We start from the raw sequence: 17,083 nt of genomic DNA, 5'->3' as shown, positions 1-17,083 counted from the left end.
ATCCATGAGAAGATTTTTATTTAAGAATTTTAATATATATATTTATCACTTTATACATCCAGAATTTTATAATGTGGGCACACATTAAAATAATATAACATGCCAATTAAAGCAAAGTTAAAAACTGATATTAGACATATAATCTGGGTATCAGTTGGGATGTTCAAGCTCAAGATGAGACTAAATAACTTACAAGGGTTAAAAAAAGTATGATCTTTGTCACCACTACAATATACACAATGTATACTAGATATACTAGCCTGGTATAGTAAATAAATATAACATCATATGAATATGTACCCTTGTTTGTCATCACGTTTATATAATAGCCAGACATACAATTCTAAGAACTAGATATGTTGATGTATATTACTCCTGGGGGCATTCTGTGCCAAAAAAATTAAAAATTCTGCATACAATATTTTAAAATTCTGCAGATTTTATTTGTCAAAATAACACTACATAATCACGCCAGTTTTAATTATTTTGGTAATTTATTTCAAAATACCTGTCACCAAGAATGCCTGTAACAATACAGACGCACAAAACAATTCCCGCAGGAGTAGAGAGTTAAAGAAACCCCTATGACAACCCCGATCCTGTTTCTCTGCCTCCTTCCACCTCCCAGAGCCCAGCCAGGGGGTCAGATACTCACAACCCATCCTTCGAGAGCCCAGCCGTGGGGGTCTCCCCAGCCAATATACCTAAACTTTCTTGTCCCCCACCACCCGAGCCCAGCCACAGGGTCCCCCTTTGCCCAGATACCTGCGCACTTTCCTCCCCAGGGATCCAGAGGCAGAAACAGCCTGAAGCTTGGTCCCAGGCTAGCACAGAGTTTCCTGTGCGCTGCCCTCTCCTTCCTTCAGGGCATGCTGGGAACTTCAGCTGACAGGAACCCTCTAGCTCCATCCTCTTCTCCCTCCCCCCAGCCTTGTATTCTATGTGAGAGCTGGGCTCTGCTGGGTCCAGCAGCCCCTAGTAGCGGCCAGCAGCTCTGCAACCCATTTCTGTGGGAGAAAGGAAATTCCGCACGCACATTAATTTCTGCAACATTCTGCATTGCGCAGTGGTGCAGAATTCCCCCAGGAGTAGTATATGTCTGCATATTTTGTAAAATGAGGGCCAAGTCTTGCTCACCCACACATTGTAGCTGATTTTTACAAGGTACATACTGTTGCACTCACATTTATCTGACAACAGTGCTTAGATTTAAGGGCCTGACTTTTAAAACAGCTCTCCCATTTTGCAAACACAATTGTGAAAGAATATAAATACTCCTATATAGACATCTAACTACTTTAATGTACTTAAAAATCAGACACATATTTATATATGCAAAATTATGCCCTCATTTCATATTGTGTGAAATATGGAAATTGAGGGTAAGCATCTTTTGAAAAAAAACAGGTCCTAAATCTCCATTTTAAGGGCCCAGTTCTGCCATTACAGTTTTTCTCGCAAACTACAACATTTGGAATTAACTGTGATGGTCTGTTCTTTTCTCACTGTATGGGCCAAACACAGCTCCTTGGATGTGAAAGGCTATTTGAATCCCATCAGGTGGCCACTTAAGATTCTATACCCAGTGGCAGAGTTATAGTCTCTCTCCCAGCCTGCAGTACTGGGAAATGATGTCAGAGGTGTACACGTGGTGTACAGTACACAGTACCCATCCCTGAAGTCAAAGGTGGTTTTCTTCCAGATAACTGTGGGGCATCTGAAAATTCCTTAAAGGAACACCATTCCCCAGGGACATATCCAAAATGCCAGTGTCAGATGGAGAAAAGAGGAGTGGGGCTAACTGGATTTTTCACGCATTCCCAAGCAGCCCAAAGATAGGGAAGTCAGAGATCTTCCTAGTGACTCTCATATCCTAGATATAACATAGTTCCAGGCACTGTTCTTCTGCAGTAACCTCTGTGGGCCAAGAGTTGGGAATGGGGGTACCAAAATCCAGGAAATATAAGCTCCCTATCAACCCTTGCTCAAGCAGATTCATGACACCCAACGGCAGAGTGCTTCCACCTTCATCAAATCAGAGCCAAATCATCAGCAGCATTGGTCAGCCTGGTGACGAGACAGCATACACAGCAGTAAGGAGTTAACTTGATTCTTGTTGTTAAAGACAGGGTCAGGATTTGTCCCAATTGTGGACTAGATTATTTCTACTATCAGTAAGAGGAATTGGGGTACCTAATGAGCTATATCTGCCCTTCAGTTTGCACCCACAGCCCCCACTGAAATTAATGAGACTTATTCAGGGCAGTGTATAGCCCTGAGTTAAGAGTTTAGACCCCCCAAGTACAGCATTCATTATTATGCTGCTGTTGCTCAGAAAATGCAGGCCTAATGTTTATGATGATGGATCCCCAAATGGGGCATGGTTTAATGAAAGTAGGAGGATTTAGCAAAGTGCATAAATTCTTTGTATGCTACTGTCTGAAACAGACTGATCCTGAGCCAGTCTAGTGAGCATAAGTTACAGCTGGCTTTTGCTGGAATAGTTTATGCTCTTGACCCTCCTCAGTTGTGTAGCCAGTAGGGAGTTGTCAGGCTACATGTGTTTTTAAACTTCTTTCAGCTAAACCAGAGATCCAAAGGCAAAATATACCACTCAAGGATATCATGTGGAGTTGTGATACTCCCTGGAGGGCTTGGGTCCATAAACTAATGAATGGATTACATTGAGTCATAAATGTAGTATTTTCATCCATGACAGATATAATCTTGAGCCTGTATTTTTCATGTTACTTAACTCTTTGAGGACATAATGTGTGACAGAACAGATACAGCTAGAAATTTTGTATAAAGCATATTGCAATAAATATCAGCCAAGTACGCTTTATTCCTTGACTGTACATGTTTTGAGAAGTTAACAGGCACAGCTGGGATATAAGAAATGGAAATGTTGTACATATTTCTTGGTCATAGATATACCCTTTCTCCCTTCTCCCCACCCCCATTCATTAGATTCCCAGCTACTCTTTTGTGATCATCTCTTAGAAATAGCCAAGTTGCCTGTTTCCATCTGCACCTGGCGAGTGGTGGCAACCTTTTTTCTGATACAGACTTTTCTTGTGGACTTCACGATTATTATCCACACCATTAGCACATCAATATTACACTACTGCAATGTGTGCTATATGGGGGCACACGAGCAGAAACAGTAGCTGGTAGAAAGCAGTAACCTGCTGAATAATCATTGTATCTGACAGGAAATACATGGTGCCCATTCTTTGGAATCTCTATTGGCTACCTATTGGTTTTCACACAAATTTTAATTTTTTACCTATAAAACCCTAAATGGCCTGGGACTTGCCTACCTGAAAAATCAGTTTTCATACCCGTGGTGCTGTACTGCCAGAATAGCAATTACCAGAGGTGTTCAAGTTCAGCTCAGAGGGGCTGTGTAAAAGAGAAGGAAATGGTAGCAGGGCACTCGCTGTCAGGACTCCCTCAACTTTGGAACATATGTCCTCTCTTGGTGTGGAATAGCCTAGATCTGTTGACTTTTAGCATGTGCTGCACAGACCAGCCGCTTGCTAGGGCTCTTGGGGAGGTCTGAGTGTATGGGTAGGATGGGCGTTGGGATAGACTGGGCGGCCTCGAATTACTGGCTAGTTGAGTTGATTTAATTTGGTTTGTGGGTGGGAGAAAGATTTTGCTACTGGGTTATTCCTATGGCAATTATCATTCTAAACAATTGTCTGGATCCTAACACTGTAGATCGTGTCTTTTTCATATTTGACTAGGTGCTGTTGTTTCCTATGAGGAGGAGGTGGAGATGTAGCTGTCTTGTGAAGGAGATGGAACTGGTGCTCCAGTGCTGTCATCTCTACTTTAACTCCTGGAAACGCGTTTGGTTTGGATTGGACAGCTAATGAGGCACATGCCATAAACTGAAGTACTTTGTCCATGCTTAGCCATATGGATTAAACACTAGCCACATTGGGCCTGGCTAGCCTAAACTTCAACGATATTAACAGTGCCCACAACCAGATCCAGCAAAACAGAGGAGAATGGAAGTTCTCTAGGAAGCATTCAGAGATAGACAAAATCTTCCAATTGAGCACTTATATTTTAAGGGCAAAATTTGGTCTTTAGAGCATTTTAAAAGGTTTTAAGGGGGAAAACTGGGTTGTAGTTATTTCAGATATTAAATTGTGTTCCATAAAGTAGAGTAATGTTATTTTTTAAAATGCCGTTCCAGTTAAATCAAAGAGCTGGCATGTGTACACGAGGTCTGTGTTTGGTAGTTTTTTCCCTTTGTCATAAACCTTGTTGATTTAAAAAGTGAACAAAGATGAATCAGGTGGTAAATATATTCATGCAATCATTTTCATTAATAAGACATTATAAATAATAGAGGGAAGGTTTTAAGTGTATAATTTTCTGTAACACAATTGAGATTTTTCCACATCTTCAGCAGTAAGTTAATTAGAATCACCTGCATTTTCTTGGGCGGACACCAAATGGATTGCAAACAAAAACAGATTAAAATAGCTGTAGCTCATGGCATACAGATGACAAGATTCACAAAGAGGACAATCAGGCAATGAAAACCTCCTTTCTTTCAAACATTTTTAAAGGAAATTCAGCTCCTGTGATTCCTCTGTAAAAAGACGTTTGTAAGTGTTTCACTGAAAGACTAGAATGGCTTTGTTTCTGATCCCATGATGAGTGAAAGAAATGTTTAAGAAAGATCACTTTACAGAGAGATTCAGAATGAAATGTGATGACTGTGATTCAAGCCAAGCCAAAAATTACAGCTCAGAATTAAAGGGGATGGACGTGGCTTGGGAATCTATTTTCCCACATTCCTCAATCTCAATCATCCCAGCCAATGTTTAAGAGAAAATGCAGTGGAAAACAATGAGGTCACTTTGTTTAGCTACAAAAAAAAGGAGGATAAAAAGATGGCAAGAATATGTATTAGTGGCAACTGCATTTTTACAGTCAACATACTGCATGCTTGATGTAACTTTGATGACACATTCTAAACAAATATCTTCAAAGTTTAGTTTTCTTGTTTGTGACAGTGAACCTTCTGAATAAGTCTTGCTGTTCCTGTACTAAAACGACAAACTTCTTGGACATTAAAATCAGTGCTATACAATTGAGGGGAAGATTAAGCAAACTTGATGTAGGTATTTAACTGTAATGCTGTATGATGATGAGCTGAGTACTAGTTAAATAGCACTCAGATTTTGTACTGTTGTTGATCTTATTCCATTGTACAAATATGTCTAAGTAAACAATCTGCTACCAAGTGATATGAAAAGGAACAAAGTAAATTACACGACACTTTTATGGACTGAAACACAAAAATGCATCAGTTCAAAGGAAAAGAATATTGACAAGATTATTGAAATGGTATAGATTGCATACAAACTCTTCATTTCTTAATTCAGGTGTTGCAATCATTCCCATTCGAGGATGTTCATTTATTGGGTTCCCTACCTTGATTTTTAAACATGAAGTAAGAGATTTGGCTGGCACTGTTGGTAGTGAGCCAGGAGTCTATAAAGAGAGGAAGACAAGGGAGAATTATCTGGAACCAGAAAGTGAAAGCTTTCAAAAGTTCAAAGTTTATTAAATGTTTCAAAAGTATATGTGCTGTGTGTGCATGGTGGGAAGAGAGGAGGCACAAGCTAAAAACGATTAAAATCCAGATCCAGACACCTGAGTTTTCCGTCGTGGATAAGTCAAAGTTTTGGAACAATTTCTCCAGTGTCTAAAATACAAAGAGTTCTCAATCAGATTTCCATCTCCTTTTGTTGCACCTTTTATTTATCACTGCAAGGAAAATCTGACTCTCTCTTCATGTTGGAATGCTACTATATCTCTCTGATCATGTCAGACAACATTGATAAAATACAAAATCACGTTCCACACTTGTATGTCTTTCAAGCAGAGTGACAAAGGCTTGTCTCGTTTCCTGAAGTGTTTCACCAAACCCTCACACCGAGATCAACCTTTGGGATGCCTGGATGGCCAGTTGTTGTTGGGTTATTTGGGGTTGTTGTTTTTTTGTTTGGTTGGGGTTTTTTTTGTTTTATATTTTTTAATGTGAAATTTTCCTGAAGCATGCATGATCTTTGTCAGCTATAGGATTGGGCCTATAAGATAGCCCTATGCAGGCACAAAGGGGCTGTAAAACAGTATGACCACTCCACTCCCCAAGGAAGTCCCCTTGCAGAAAGAGTCCCTGGTCAGTTTGGTCCTATACAGAGAATCAGAAGGCTGCTATGAAGTAGGGAAGCTCAGGAAAATGTAGAATTTGAAATTCAACAACTGAACATATTTATTCAAAAGTCAAAATTCAGGATGGTTACACTATCATCAATATTCCCCTGCTTACAGAAGGAAATGTGGTTCGTGGCGCCCAACATGAAGGATGCCTATTTTCATAGATTCATAGATTCTAGGACTGGAAGGGACCTCGAGAGGTCATCGAGTCCAGTCCCCTGCCCGCATGGCAGGACCAAATACTGTCTAGACCATACCTGATAGACATTTATCTAACCTACTCTTAAATATCTCCAGAGATGGAGATTCCACAACCTCCTTAGGCAATTTATTCCAGTGTTTAACCACTCTGACAGTTAGGAACTTTTTCCTAATGTCCAACCTAGACCTCCCTTGCTGCAGTTTAAGCCCATTGCTTCTTGTTCTTTCCTTAGAGGCAAAGGTGAACAAGTTTTCTCCCTCCTCCTTATGACACCCTTTTAGATACCTGAAAACTGCTATCATGTCCCCTCTCAGTCTTCTCTTTTCCAAACTAAATAAACCCAATTCTTTCAGCCTTCCTTCATAGGTCATGTTCTCAAGACCTTTAATCATTCTTGTTGCTCTTCTCTGGACCCTTTCCAATTTCTCCACATCTTTCTTGAAAAGTTTGAGCACATTCTTTGCCTTTGCCTTTCTAATCTTGCCTCTGCATTTCTGTGTTGTTTGCTTATATTCATCCTTTATAATCTGTCCTAGTTTCCATTTTGTATATGACTCCTTTTTTATTTTTTAGATCATGCAAGATCTCGTGGTTAAGCCAAGGTGGTCTTTTGCCACATTTTCTATCTTTCCTAACCAGCGGAATAGCTTGCTTTTGGCCCTTAATAGTGTCCCTTTGAAAAACTGCCAATTCTCCTCAGCTGTTTTGCCCCTCAGTCTTGATTCCCATGGGACCTTACCTATCAGTGCTCTGAGCTTACCAAAATCTGCCTTCCTGAAATCCATTGTCTCTATTTTGCTGTTCTCCCTTCTACCCTTCCTTAGAATTGCAACCTCTATGATTTCATGATCACTTTCACCCAAGCTGCCTTCTACTTTCAAATTCTCGACGAGTTCCTCCCTATTTGTTAAAATCAAGTCTAGAACAGCTTCCCCCCAGTAGCTTTTTCAACCTTCTGAAATAAAAAGTTGTCTGCAATGCAGTCCAAGAATTTGTTGGCTAGTCTGTGCCCCACTGTGTTATTTTCCCAACATATATCCCGATAGTTGAAGTCCCCCATCACCACCAAATCTTAGGCTTTGGATGATTTTGTTAGTTGTTTAAAAAAAGCCTCATCCACCTCTTCCATCTGGTTAGGTGGCCTGTAGTAGACTCCTAGCATGACATCACCCTTGTTTTTTACCCCTTTTAGCCTAACCCAGAGACTCTCAACACTTCCATCTCCTATGTCCATCTCTACCTCAGTCCAAGTGTGTACATTTTTAATATATAAGGCAACACCTCCTCCCTTTTTCCCCGTCTATCCTTCCTGAACAAGCTGTACCCATCCACACCAACATTCCAATCATGTGTATTATCCCACCAAGTTTCATTGATGCCAACAATGTCATAGTTGTATTTATTTATTAGCACTTCCAGTTCTTCCTGCTTATTACCCATACTTCTCGTATTTGTATATAGGCATCTAAGATACTGGTTTGATCTTTCCTCCCAGTTTTGTCCTGACCCTCCTTTCTCTCTGACAATATAGCCCATACTCCCTCTCGTTTCCAACCCATCTCCCAGGTCTCCATGTTCCCCACTTACCTGTGGGCTTTGCTCACCTGTCCCCATCGAACCTAGTTTAAAGCCCTCCTCACTAGGTTAGCCAGTCTGTGTCCAAATAGGGTCATGTTTCCTCAGTTCCTGGTAGGTCAGGAACACGGCCAGTTCAGAGTCCTTCCCTTTGGATTGGCAACAACATCCAGGGTATTCACAAAGGTTTTCTATATGGTGGTAGCCGTAATGAGATGTCATGGCTACACAGTCTTCCCATACTTGGATGACTAGCTCCTAACAGGTTGTTCCAACCACAAGGTCAGCTCAGCAACTTTGTTCCTGCTCCATCTTTTAACAGTGTAGGGTATCAATGTGAACAAAGAAAAATCCATTTTGAGCCCCACATGAATGATAAATTTTATCAAAGCAACACTGGACTCAATTTCAGCAAGACCTTTCCTCGCCACAGAAAGATTTCAATCAATGAGCAATCTGAGGACACAGGTTACTCGCAAACCAAAAATTATAGTCAAAGTACACCTTTCTCTACTAGGCCACATGATCTCATGTACTTATGTGACATCATTCACCTCACTTCCTCTACTCTGTTGACAGGCCTGGCTTCGGTCTGTTTACACAGCAGACAGGAGTCACATGAACAGCGAAGTGACTGTTCCTACCAAGGTCATTGCTTCTCTCACATGGTGGTTGAACCCATAATGAGTGGGATTGGGAGTACGCTTCAACATTCCAACCCCTAGTGTCACCATAACATTCCTTCTGGGATGGGGTGACCACTTCAATGACCACACCATATATGGCTTTTGGATCCCATGGAAGGAGAGGCTGCAAATCAACCTGCTGGAAGTGAGAGTGGTCCACCTGGCCTGCAGGTCGATCCTCCCACTCATACAACTTATCCAAATAATGTTAGATAATATCACCACTGTCTTTTAGATAAACAGGGTAGAAAAAGATCCTTTCCCCTCTGCCTGGAAGCAGTCAGGCTTCGGAACTGGTGCATCAGAAACTACTTCACTATCCAAGCCACATACCTACCAGGTGTTCAGAACTCTCTAGTGGACAACCAAAGCAGGCACTTCTCTGCAGACCATGAATGGGAAATACACAACTAAGTCCTGAGCGAAATATTCACTCAGTAGAGAGCACACTATTGGGATCTCTTCAAGTCCAAAATGAACAGGAAACTTTCTCTGTACTGCTCCAGAGCAGTGATGGGACACAACTCCCAGGGTAATGCTCTCCTGTTATCATGATCCCACTCACTTATACAAAGTAGTTCATATAACTTTGATGATGTTTATGTATCTGACTCCAACCTGTATTCTGTTCCCTTTTAGATTTGCCCTTTACTAATACCAGTGTATCCTAACCTATAACATAAAACTGTTTTTAACAAGAGCATTGTTATACTCTGTCCATATTCTGGTAGCTAAATGAGTAAACTCTGGAGTCAGACCTTATCCAATTTTTTTTTTCTGGAAAGCTTATAAGATTTATGGTGGGAATAGCTTGGGACAGCTGCATTCTTTCCACTGAGTTTTGACCACTATTTGGTTGGATAATACCTAATGGTGTGCCCATCCTATTCTAAGCTTCTTTAAAAAATACTTGTTACCCTCTGGGAAAAAGACCACTTATTTTTCTCAATGATAAACACCATTTCAAAACAAAAGAAAGTCAGCACATGATGAACAAATAGTCTGACTTTAATACAATTAATATTTTTTTTCTGAATTGTTCTTTACCAGGACACTTTAATGCCAGCACCAGATAGGACACTTTGAAAATACTTTTGTTTCATCTTGTTCCCTAAGTATTTATAGCCTGCCGTGAAGAAACACTGACAGCAGAGCAGTGATGTTTTTATTCTTGATAAAGGTGCCCTTAAAAGTGATTTTCTTTGAAAACTTCTTCACAGAATCAGAACACAAGAACATTCTCTTTAAAAAAAAAAATTGCACTTGGCCTAATTGGATTTCCAAAATAAGTAGTTTCCAATCCAGCTAGGATAATGTGGGAATGGAAAGGATGTCCAAATACATCAATTTACATTGGTTTGGTTTAGTTTAACCTTTAAAGTTCTCGGAGCAGAAAGTTGATGACATCCGAACACTATAATTGGTGTAATAGTCTCAGGTTTTTCTCTGTCTGCCATATTGTGTGTCCAAATGAAATGCTAATCAGACCTACTTTCTGGACCCAAGTAAATTTATAACAATAATAATTTACATCTATGTTCCAGATCATTTTGCAAGATGTAATATCCTCCAGTTCACTACAGAGGTTGTCATTTTCACTTGATTCAGATAATTTAAATAGCATGATACCAAGGGGGCTAAGCTCTTCCAAACCGGTGCTGCTAATGTGAGAGATTATCATCACATACAGAGCTCTATATGTGGCTTTCACATGCTCTTATTCCATATCCAGAAGGCTTGAGAACTGAGTCATGCTAGATTCAAATGGAAGTTAATGTTTCTTTGTTTTTTTCCTTTACATTCTGGTTTAGATCAACTCACTACGCAATTTAGTGTGATGCAATTCTCAATCTATGACCACAAGAGTTCCACATTCTTAAACTGGGGACTAACTACTCTGTTTGTCTTACTCCCCCACTTCCAAGAAGAGAGTGAGATTGTTGAGTTGCATTACTTAAACATTTTAGTAACTTCCATTTGTTCGTATGTCATGTATCCTGTACATGGATAGTTTCCAAGTGTTCTTGATTACCGAATCCTTTTTGATTTCTCTTAGATAAACTTTCTCTTTAGCCCTCTATAACCAAAGGAGATCTTCCTGACATGAATCATCATTTTCAGTATTAGATTGCAGAGCTCCCACTGATGAAGGGTAGACAATGAAATGGACTGATAAAAGGCATAGATAACCGATATATATATTATGGAATTATTATTTATTTTTCAAATAAATTGTTCAAGATAAACTGAAGCAAGATGTGTCTGCAGCAATATTTAAAACAAACAAACAAATAAACATGTAAGCAACTCAAGTCAGTTAAGTTACCAAAGGTTATGCCCCTTACTGAATAGGGAGCATGAGAGTAACCTTCAATTATCAAATCAATATGTAATCTGGATATAAAGCATCCCAAAGCACCTTTCAGAAATAATAAAAATTCAATTGTACGAGACTGATATAACTGGAACACCTTCAGACAGATCTCGTTTTGCTTATGAAATCTCTGTCACAATATGCCTGTTATACTTCAGTTCTCAAAAATACATTGAATTTGTGTATCAATGTATAAGGAACTTTGGAGATAGAGACGGGTTCAGAATGTCTACAATGAGTGTGAGTTTATATGTGGGCAAGGCTTGAAAAATATGAAGGATTTTGAAGGTTATGTCATTTTACCTTTGGCATTCTTAGTATGCTTGTATGATTATTATTAATATTATAGTAATATATGGTTAGTAATATCAAATATGTACATACAGTTTGTTGCTGTGACAATATTTATGATGTTAAATATTAAATGATGGGATGAGTACTGCTGCCAACCCCTGAAAACTTTTTCTGCCTTTCTAAACAAACCATAGTCAAATCTTTTGGAAGTTTGAGAAAAATCAGTTAAAGATTCTTACCAACACTACTACCCAATTTCCCTCAACACACAGAAGGCATCAGCAGAGCACTTCTTCCTTTCCACCATTCTCACTTACTCATTTCTTACATGCATAGATAAGTCTTTTTGAACGGGACCGAGGCCCAATGACCTGTTATCCATTTGCAATCTCAAGTGTGAAATTCTGCCGCCTTTGAAGCCAATAGGAGTTTTGCTAGTGACCTCTGTGGGGACATTTCTCCCCAAAATCTCAGTTTCAAGGGCCCAGGCCTAAAATACACTCATATTTTCTGGAGTAAACAAGCTGACCGTTCTCCATTTGGCAGCAGTAGGATTCCCCATAATCGCTCCTCTGCGTCTTGTTGACCTGTTATTTTTTAATTTCAAATCGCATCTGAATTTCAGTTCATCCTGCAGTGTAGTATATAAGTTATACGTTGTAATATGAGCTGTTTTTTTTTTTTTTTTTTTACTTTCAAAAGATAGCTTTCAAAGCAGAATTTAGTTTACTACATAGGAGGAATGCTGAGCCTGTCTTGGGCTGTACCACATGCTAATTAATTTAGGCTTTTTCTGCAGAAAATGTCAGCCTTCTTATAAAACAATTTGGGTAAGATTTGGGTTCCAAGTGACTAATAGCTTCTACAACTCCATTATGGAGCATTGGGTCTCCAGTAAATACCTTCTGCATCATGCTGATCTGCGACTTTTACATTTCAAGTGGCACTATGCAGTTTAGTGTTTTAAATTTTGAAGCATGCAGATTTCTTCCTCTGTTCTCATGAGATTGGCAGTTCTCACGGGAATGGAGAGGTGGGTTCTTGTATGCTTTAGCATGTTCCCACAATGTGCATTGGGATGTAAGTTTAAGAGTGGCTTTTTTAATTTTAAAAGGGTATATCAGCAGACTCTGTTGTAGGAGATAGTTTCCTCCAAAAGATGATACCTGATCAGATTTAAGGGTAAAATGAGACTCCCAAGATGTCCTTGAAAACACTCTTCATTATTTGCAATAAAACCTCCAGGGCATTAAATCATCAAACTCAGTCAACTTGGTACAAAACAGAGCCATAGTAAAACACTTTGTAAATAACATAAACATCTCTCTAACATGCATACATAGTCTTACATGTCATGGTTACATGGCAATAATCTCACTGAATACATGCATTACCAGAAATGCAATTCACAACCTTCAGCTCAAAAAGTCTGTGTCTCTACCGGCGAAGTTCCGTTAGCCCATCTAGTATAAGTAGTTAATATACACTTACACAACTTTGATTTTACATCTTGTAGAGGGTATTTGTACATGAAAACACAAGTTGATTCTTATGCTTTTCCAAGCTAATTGAAATATCTCTACCTTTACTGTAAACCTGTGAGAGAATTACTACAACATTATAATAAAGTATTTGGGGTTCAATTGAGTTAACCTACAATTTTGTTTCTCTGTGTTGCTTTAATCGGGCAGGAGGCATCATATAATTCTGGTCTTTGGCAGGTGGTTTATTATCTAGTAGTTCACTGTACTATTCTTCCCCATATTTGTTAGGACATTTATGTTTTATTGACTGTCATCTTAAATAAAATACTCACATGAGACAATATGAAATATGTTTTTCTTTTTTAGGTTTGGATGTTGATGGAATATACAGAGTTAGCGGCAATCTGGCAACAATACAGAAGTTACGATTTGTTGTCAATCAGGGTAAGTGATTCCTTCACCCTGGTAATATTTTGTTTAGTACATAACTGTCTCAGATGACAATATTTCAGAATCTGCTATACAATAATGGCACAGAATGATGAGTTGCATTTTGGGGAATGATAGGAAAGGTGGAGAGATACAACAAACCACCAAAGAAGTAGGTAGGGTTAGGAGACAAGAAAGAAAAATAAACCACAGAAAAAAAGGGAAAAGTAGTAGGGAGAAGGGAGATGAGAAGGAGAATGAAAGAGAAAATGACAGAAAGAAAAGAAGAAATTAAACAAAATGACAAGAATGAGGTAAACATGGAAATCAGAGAAACAGAGTAAGCAAAGGGATAAAAAAGGAAGAGTGAAAGTAAACTGAATATTGAATGTGAAACAAAAGCTGGAAGAAGTAGTGCAAGAATAAAAAAAATCACGAAACAAAGAAAGATCAGAGGAATACATAAAACACAGGTGCTGAAAAAGAAGAAAAACAGAAACATACGAACTGGGAATAAATTCTGGTTCCATTGAAGTCAATGGGAGGTTTGCTATTGACTTCAATGGGATCAGAATTTCACCCTGCAAAATATGGGATGATGAACAGTAAAATGAGCAAATGAGAACCATAATACAGTCAATATTCAAATTAAATTTGATATTAAAATTGTATTGTTTTTTTCACAAATATTATCCAAACCAATCCTGCATCCATCAATAGATAACATGTTACAGGTGTGGAAGCCAGTATAGGCAGCTAGTAAACAAATACATCCCAAAGCCACTCACAGTGTTGAACACTTTATTGTTCTTGGCAAGGGTTAAGCATACAGCATCACCATTATATAAAGGAATTGATAAACATCACTGACAATGAGTCTCCAGGCAATGTATGGGAAACTGAGCTAAAATAAAGCACCTCAAGTATGAAGTAAAATCTTATACATTAAAATATATTAAGGATTCCAAAAGAGGTGTATTATTAAATTAACCAGTTCTAAATTCTAAGCTGCTATAACTCTTCCTTCTTTTGATTGCTTTCGTTGAACAAAATTGCCAAAAGACTGTTGTTAGAACAGCAACATGTTTTTAAGGAATCAGATGATGTTCACACTCTGCAAAGTTGTGCTGAAGAGATGGCTTCCTGGAACTCTAGTTTGGTGAGCTAAGCAACAAGTAGACTTGGAATCCTTCTTCTTGACCTTGCAGAAAGTGGTTCTGTCCTACAGAGTTGTAGGAGAGGGTTGTGAGTTAACAGCTCGGACTGCTGAGCACTCCCTCTGCTGCTTACAATCCAATAGGGCAAAATACGTTGAGGGGAGTGAATGCTGCTGGCTAACAGTTCATGAAGAACACTGTGTCCCACATCTGCATTGGGGCAATGAGCAGGTGGCTGAGATATTGTTGTTAAAGAATCCTCAGACACATTTCTGTGTTATTGAGCTAAGCTGTATCTCCTGGTTCGCAGTAGAAGTTACTGAAAATCATGAAAATGGCCTGCACACATGCATTTTGAGGCCGCTGGATTGCACTTAAGCAGCTATAATCAGGCTAAATCCTATTTTGGACCCATCATGCCTACTTTTCTCCTGTTACTCAGTGCTTGGTGTATTGCTGGCATAGAATTTTCCTCACATTGCTGAGCACTGTACATGTTTCTTCACACTGTGCTGAATCCTCTCTGCTCAGGCCCTGAGCATCAGGGCTAGATTTGGGGGCAGGCAACTGTGTAGGGTGCTGGGCTTAGAGATGCGCTGGGCTCGGGGTGCTGTTTTTGTTAGCGACAAAATGGAAAATAGAATGTTTGAAGTAAAACGTTTCAGGTATTCCGTATGTGGATTCATTTTTCACCAACGTCCTAGAATTGTTTGGACCTTTGTAGAATCTCATGGAACCTTCCAGACTTTCTGAGAACTACATTTTCCTTAAACCTGCTAGAATGTTGTCAGCCATGCCCTCGCTGGTTATAAAGGTGTGTGTGGGGGGGAGGGTAGTCAGTCAGTCTTATATGACAGGGATAAATCATGCATGCAAATCGTGCATCAAAGTCATTAAATGGGCTACAAATGCAATAAAAATAAGTATTCAAAAGTTTAACAAATGGGAGGGGGGGTGCTGAAGATGCTCCTTGCCTGGGGCACCATTTGGTCTAAGGCCGGCCCTGCTAAGCACTGAACTCATTTTGAATTTCCGCACTTTTTTTAGCATAGCTTACCAGCCTGCAGGACTGAGCTCCTCTATATCTGCCCTCAGCCCCTAAGAGTATAGTTGAGCCTTATCCTGTGAGGTTCTGAGAGCCTTGCAGTGCCACTGGAGTCTTGGCTTTATAGACATCAATGAGAAAACTCCCACTGATTCTGACAGGACCAGGATTTCACCCAATGAAGGGTGTGGGCACTCTGCACTTTGTAGGAGTGGACCAAAGAGCTTTCACAATAGTAAGGATATTTTATCATAATAGGAAATCGCCTGCAGTTCCCAACAGTTGTTGGCCTGTTAGCTCTAGCTTAGTGTTCAATGCTTTTAAAAAGTTTTTATTGTTATTCTTAATTTAGGGTAGTAATAGGAAAGAGTTTTATTTTATTATTGTATTTTGAAGTATTTTGAGACAGAATAGAAAAGATCCTTGTTTTTCTTGAACTATTCAGGGCCACAGGTTGGGTTTGACTCCTATAAATGGAGGGTAGAAAGTTTTTGCTTATGTTATTTCATGTTTACACTTAACTTTGAAAATGTAAAATGCTATAAATGCTCTCATATAAGTGCTTGGTATTATTAATATATTTCTGTTTCCCCCATCCCTAATTTTGGTACATGTTCACTCTCCTGGCATTCACCATGGATTCTAATAATTTTGAGGCTCTGTAGCATGGCATATTTGTTTCTAAAGGGTACGTTAGAAATTCTTTATGATTGTGAATGCAACTACATGACATTATTTTTGAAAACTATATGGACCAAATTCATCCTTGACATAACTCCATTCAATTCAATCTAAAAACATTTCTGTGAACTTTTAATCATATCTAAGTGAAGGATGTCACCACTTTGAAAGTGATGGAATTTCACCAGGGATGAATTTAGCCCAGTATCTTTAGATAAAACTGAACTGCCAAATTCATCCTAAACCAAGCTACGGCAGAGCTTTGTATGTATGTTGGTGTGAGTGTGTGTGTGTGTGTGTGTGTGTGTGTCAGAGTTTTCAAATCACATATTTTACTGTGCAAGCTCTAGTCAGATAGCAGTTCAATTTCTCCCATTTCTGGAGTAGTTTCAGCTTTTCATTCCCTGGTCTTTCTTCTAGCATAAAGTACTGTGAGAGATAAAGAGCCTCTTTTTTTCTTTCCAATCATGCCTCTAAATTGCACTTTTTATTTTTTTTGGTGGGCACTCTTGCACATGCAAATCAAGTAATTAGATGCACAATTATCTAAGTTACATATGCAGATTGAGGCTTTTCTCTATTTCAAAGGCTGCCCATGCAAAATTTGCTAGTTTGAAAATGTGGTCTATAGCATCCCAAGGCAAAAATCTTTATTGTTTGTTTATTGTTTATTTAGAAATTTATGTTGGTGCCTATTGGCAAGTGTCTGGATGTTTTACATTTATGAAAAAAATCTATAGTTTCTGTATTAAAGCACTCAAGACTGGCTGGACTTGCAGCACTTATTATCTTAAATTTTCTAAAGACACAGTGTCAGTTTCCAGGTATTTTATCTGCCTTGAACTTGTTTTGCACTTTCCCAAGCTATAAGTAGTGGCTATATGACTGGCAACTGGGCATAAAATCC

At 39.0% G+C, this 17,083-nt stretch overlaps 1 protein-coding gene across 2 annotated transcripts in view; it reads left to right on the top strand.

Annotated features, from left to right (window-relative positions):
• The window catches only part of ARHGAP15 (Rho GTPase activating protein 15), a 461,972-nt gene that overhangs the window by 305,738 nt on the left and 139,151 nt on the right, over nucleotides 1–17,083 (top strand). For both annotated transcript variants that reach the window (XM_054044309.1, XM_054044310.1), the window contains exon 11: nucleotides 13,231–13,308. In XM_054044309.1, coding sequence (XP_053900284.1) covers nucleotides 13,231–13,308 — 78 coding nt within the window. The remainder of the gene's footprint in view (nucleotides 1–13,230; nucleotides 13,309–17,083) is intronic.

Source organism: Malaclemys terrapin, chromosome 11, assembly GCF_027887155.1.
Source record: "Malaclemys terrapin pileata isolate rMalTer1 chromosome 11, rMalTer1.hap1, whole genome shotgun sequence".
Taxonomy (NCBI): domain Eukaryota; kingdom Metazoa; phylum Chordata; order Testudines; family Emydidae; genus Malaclemys; species Malaclemys terrapin.
The sequence above is the reverse complement of the archived record's forward strand: the minus strand, read 5'-3'. Positions and strand labels throughout refer to the sequence as shown.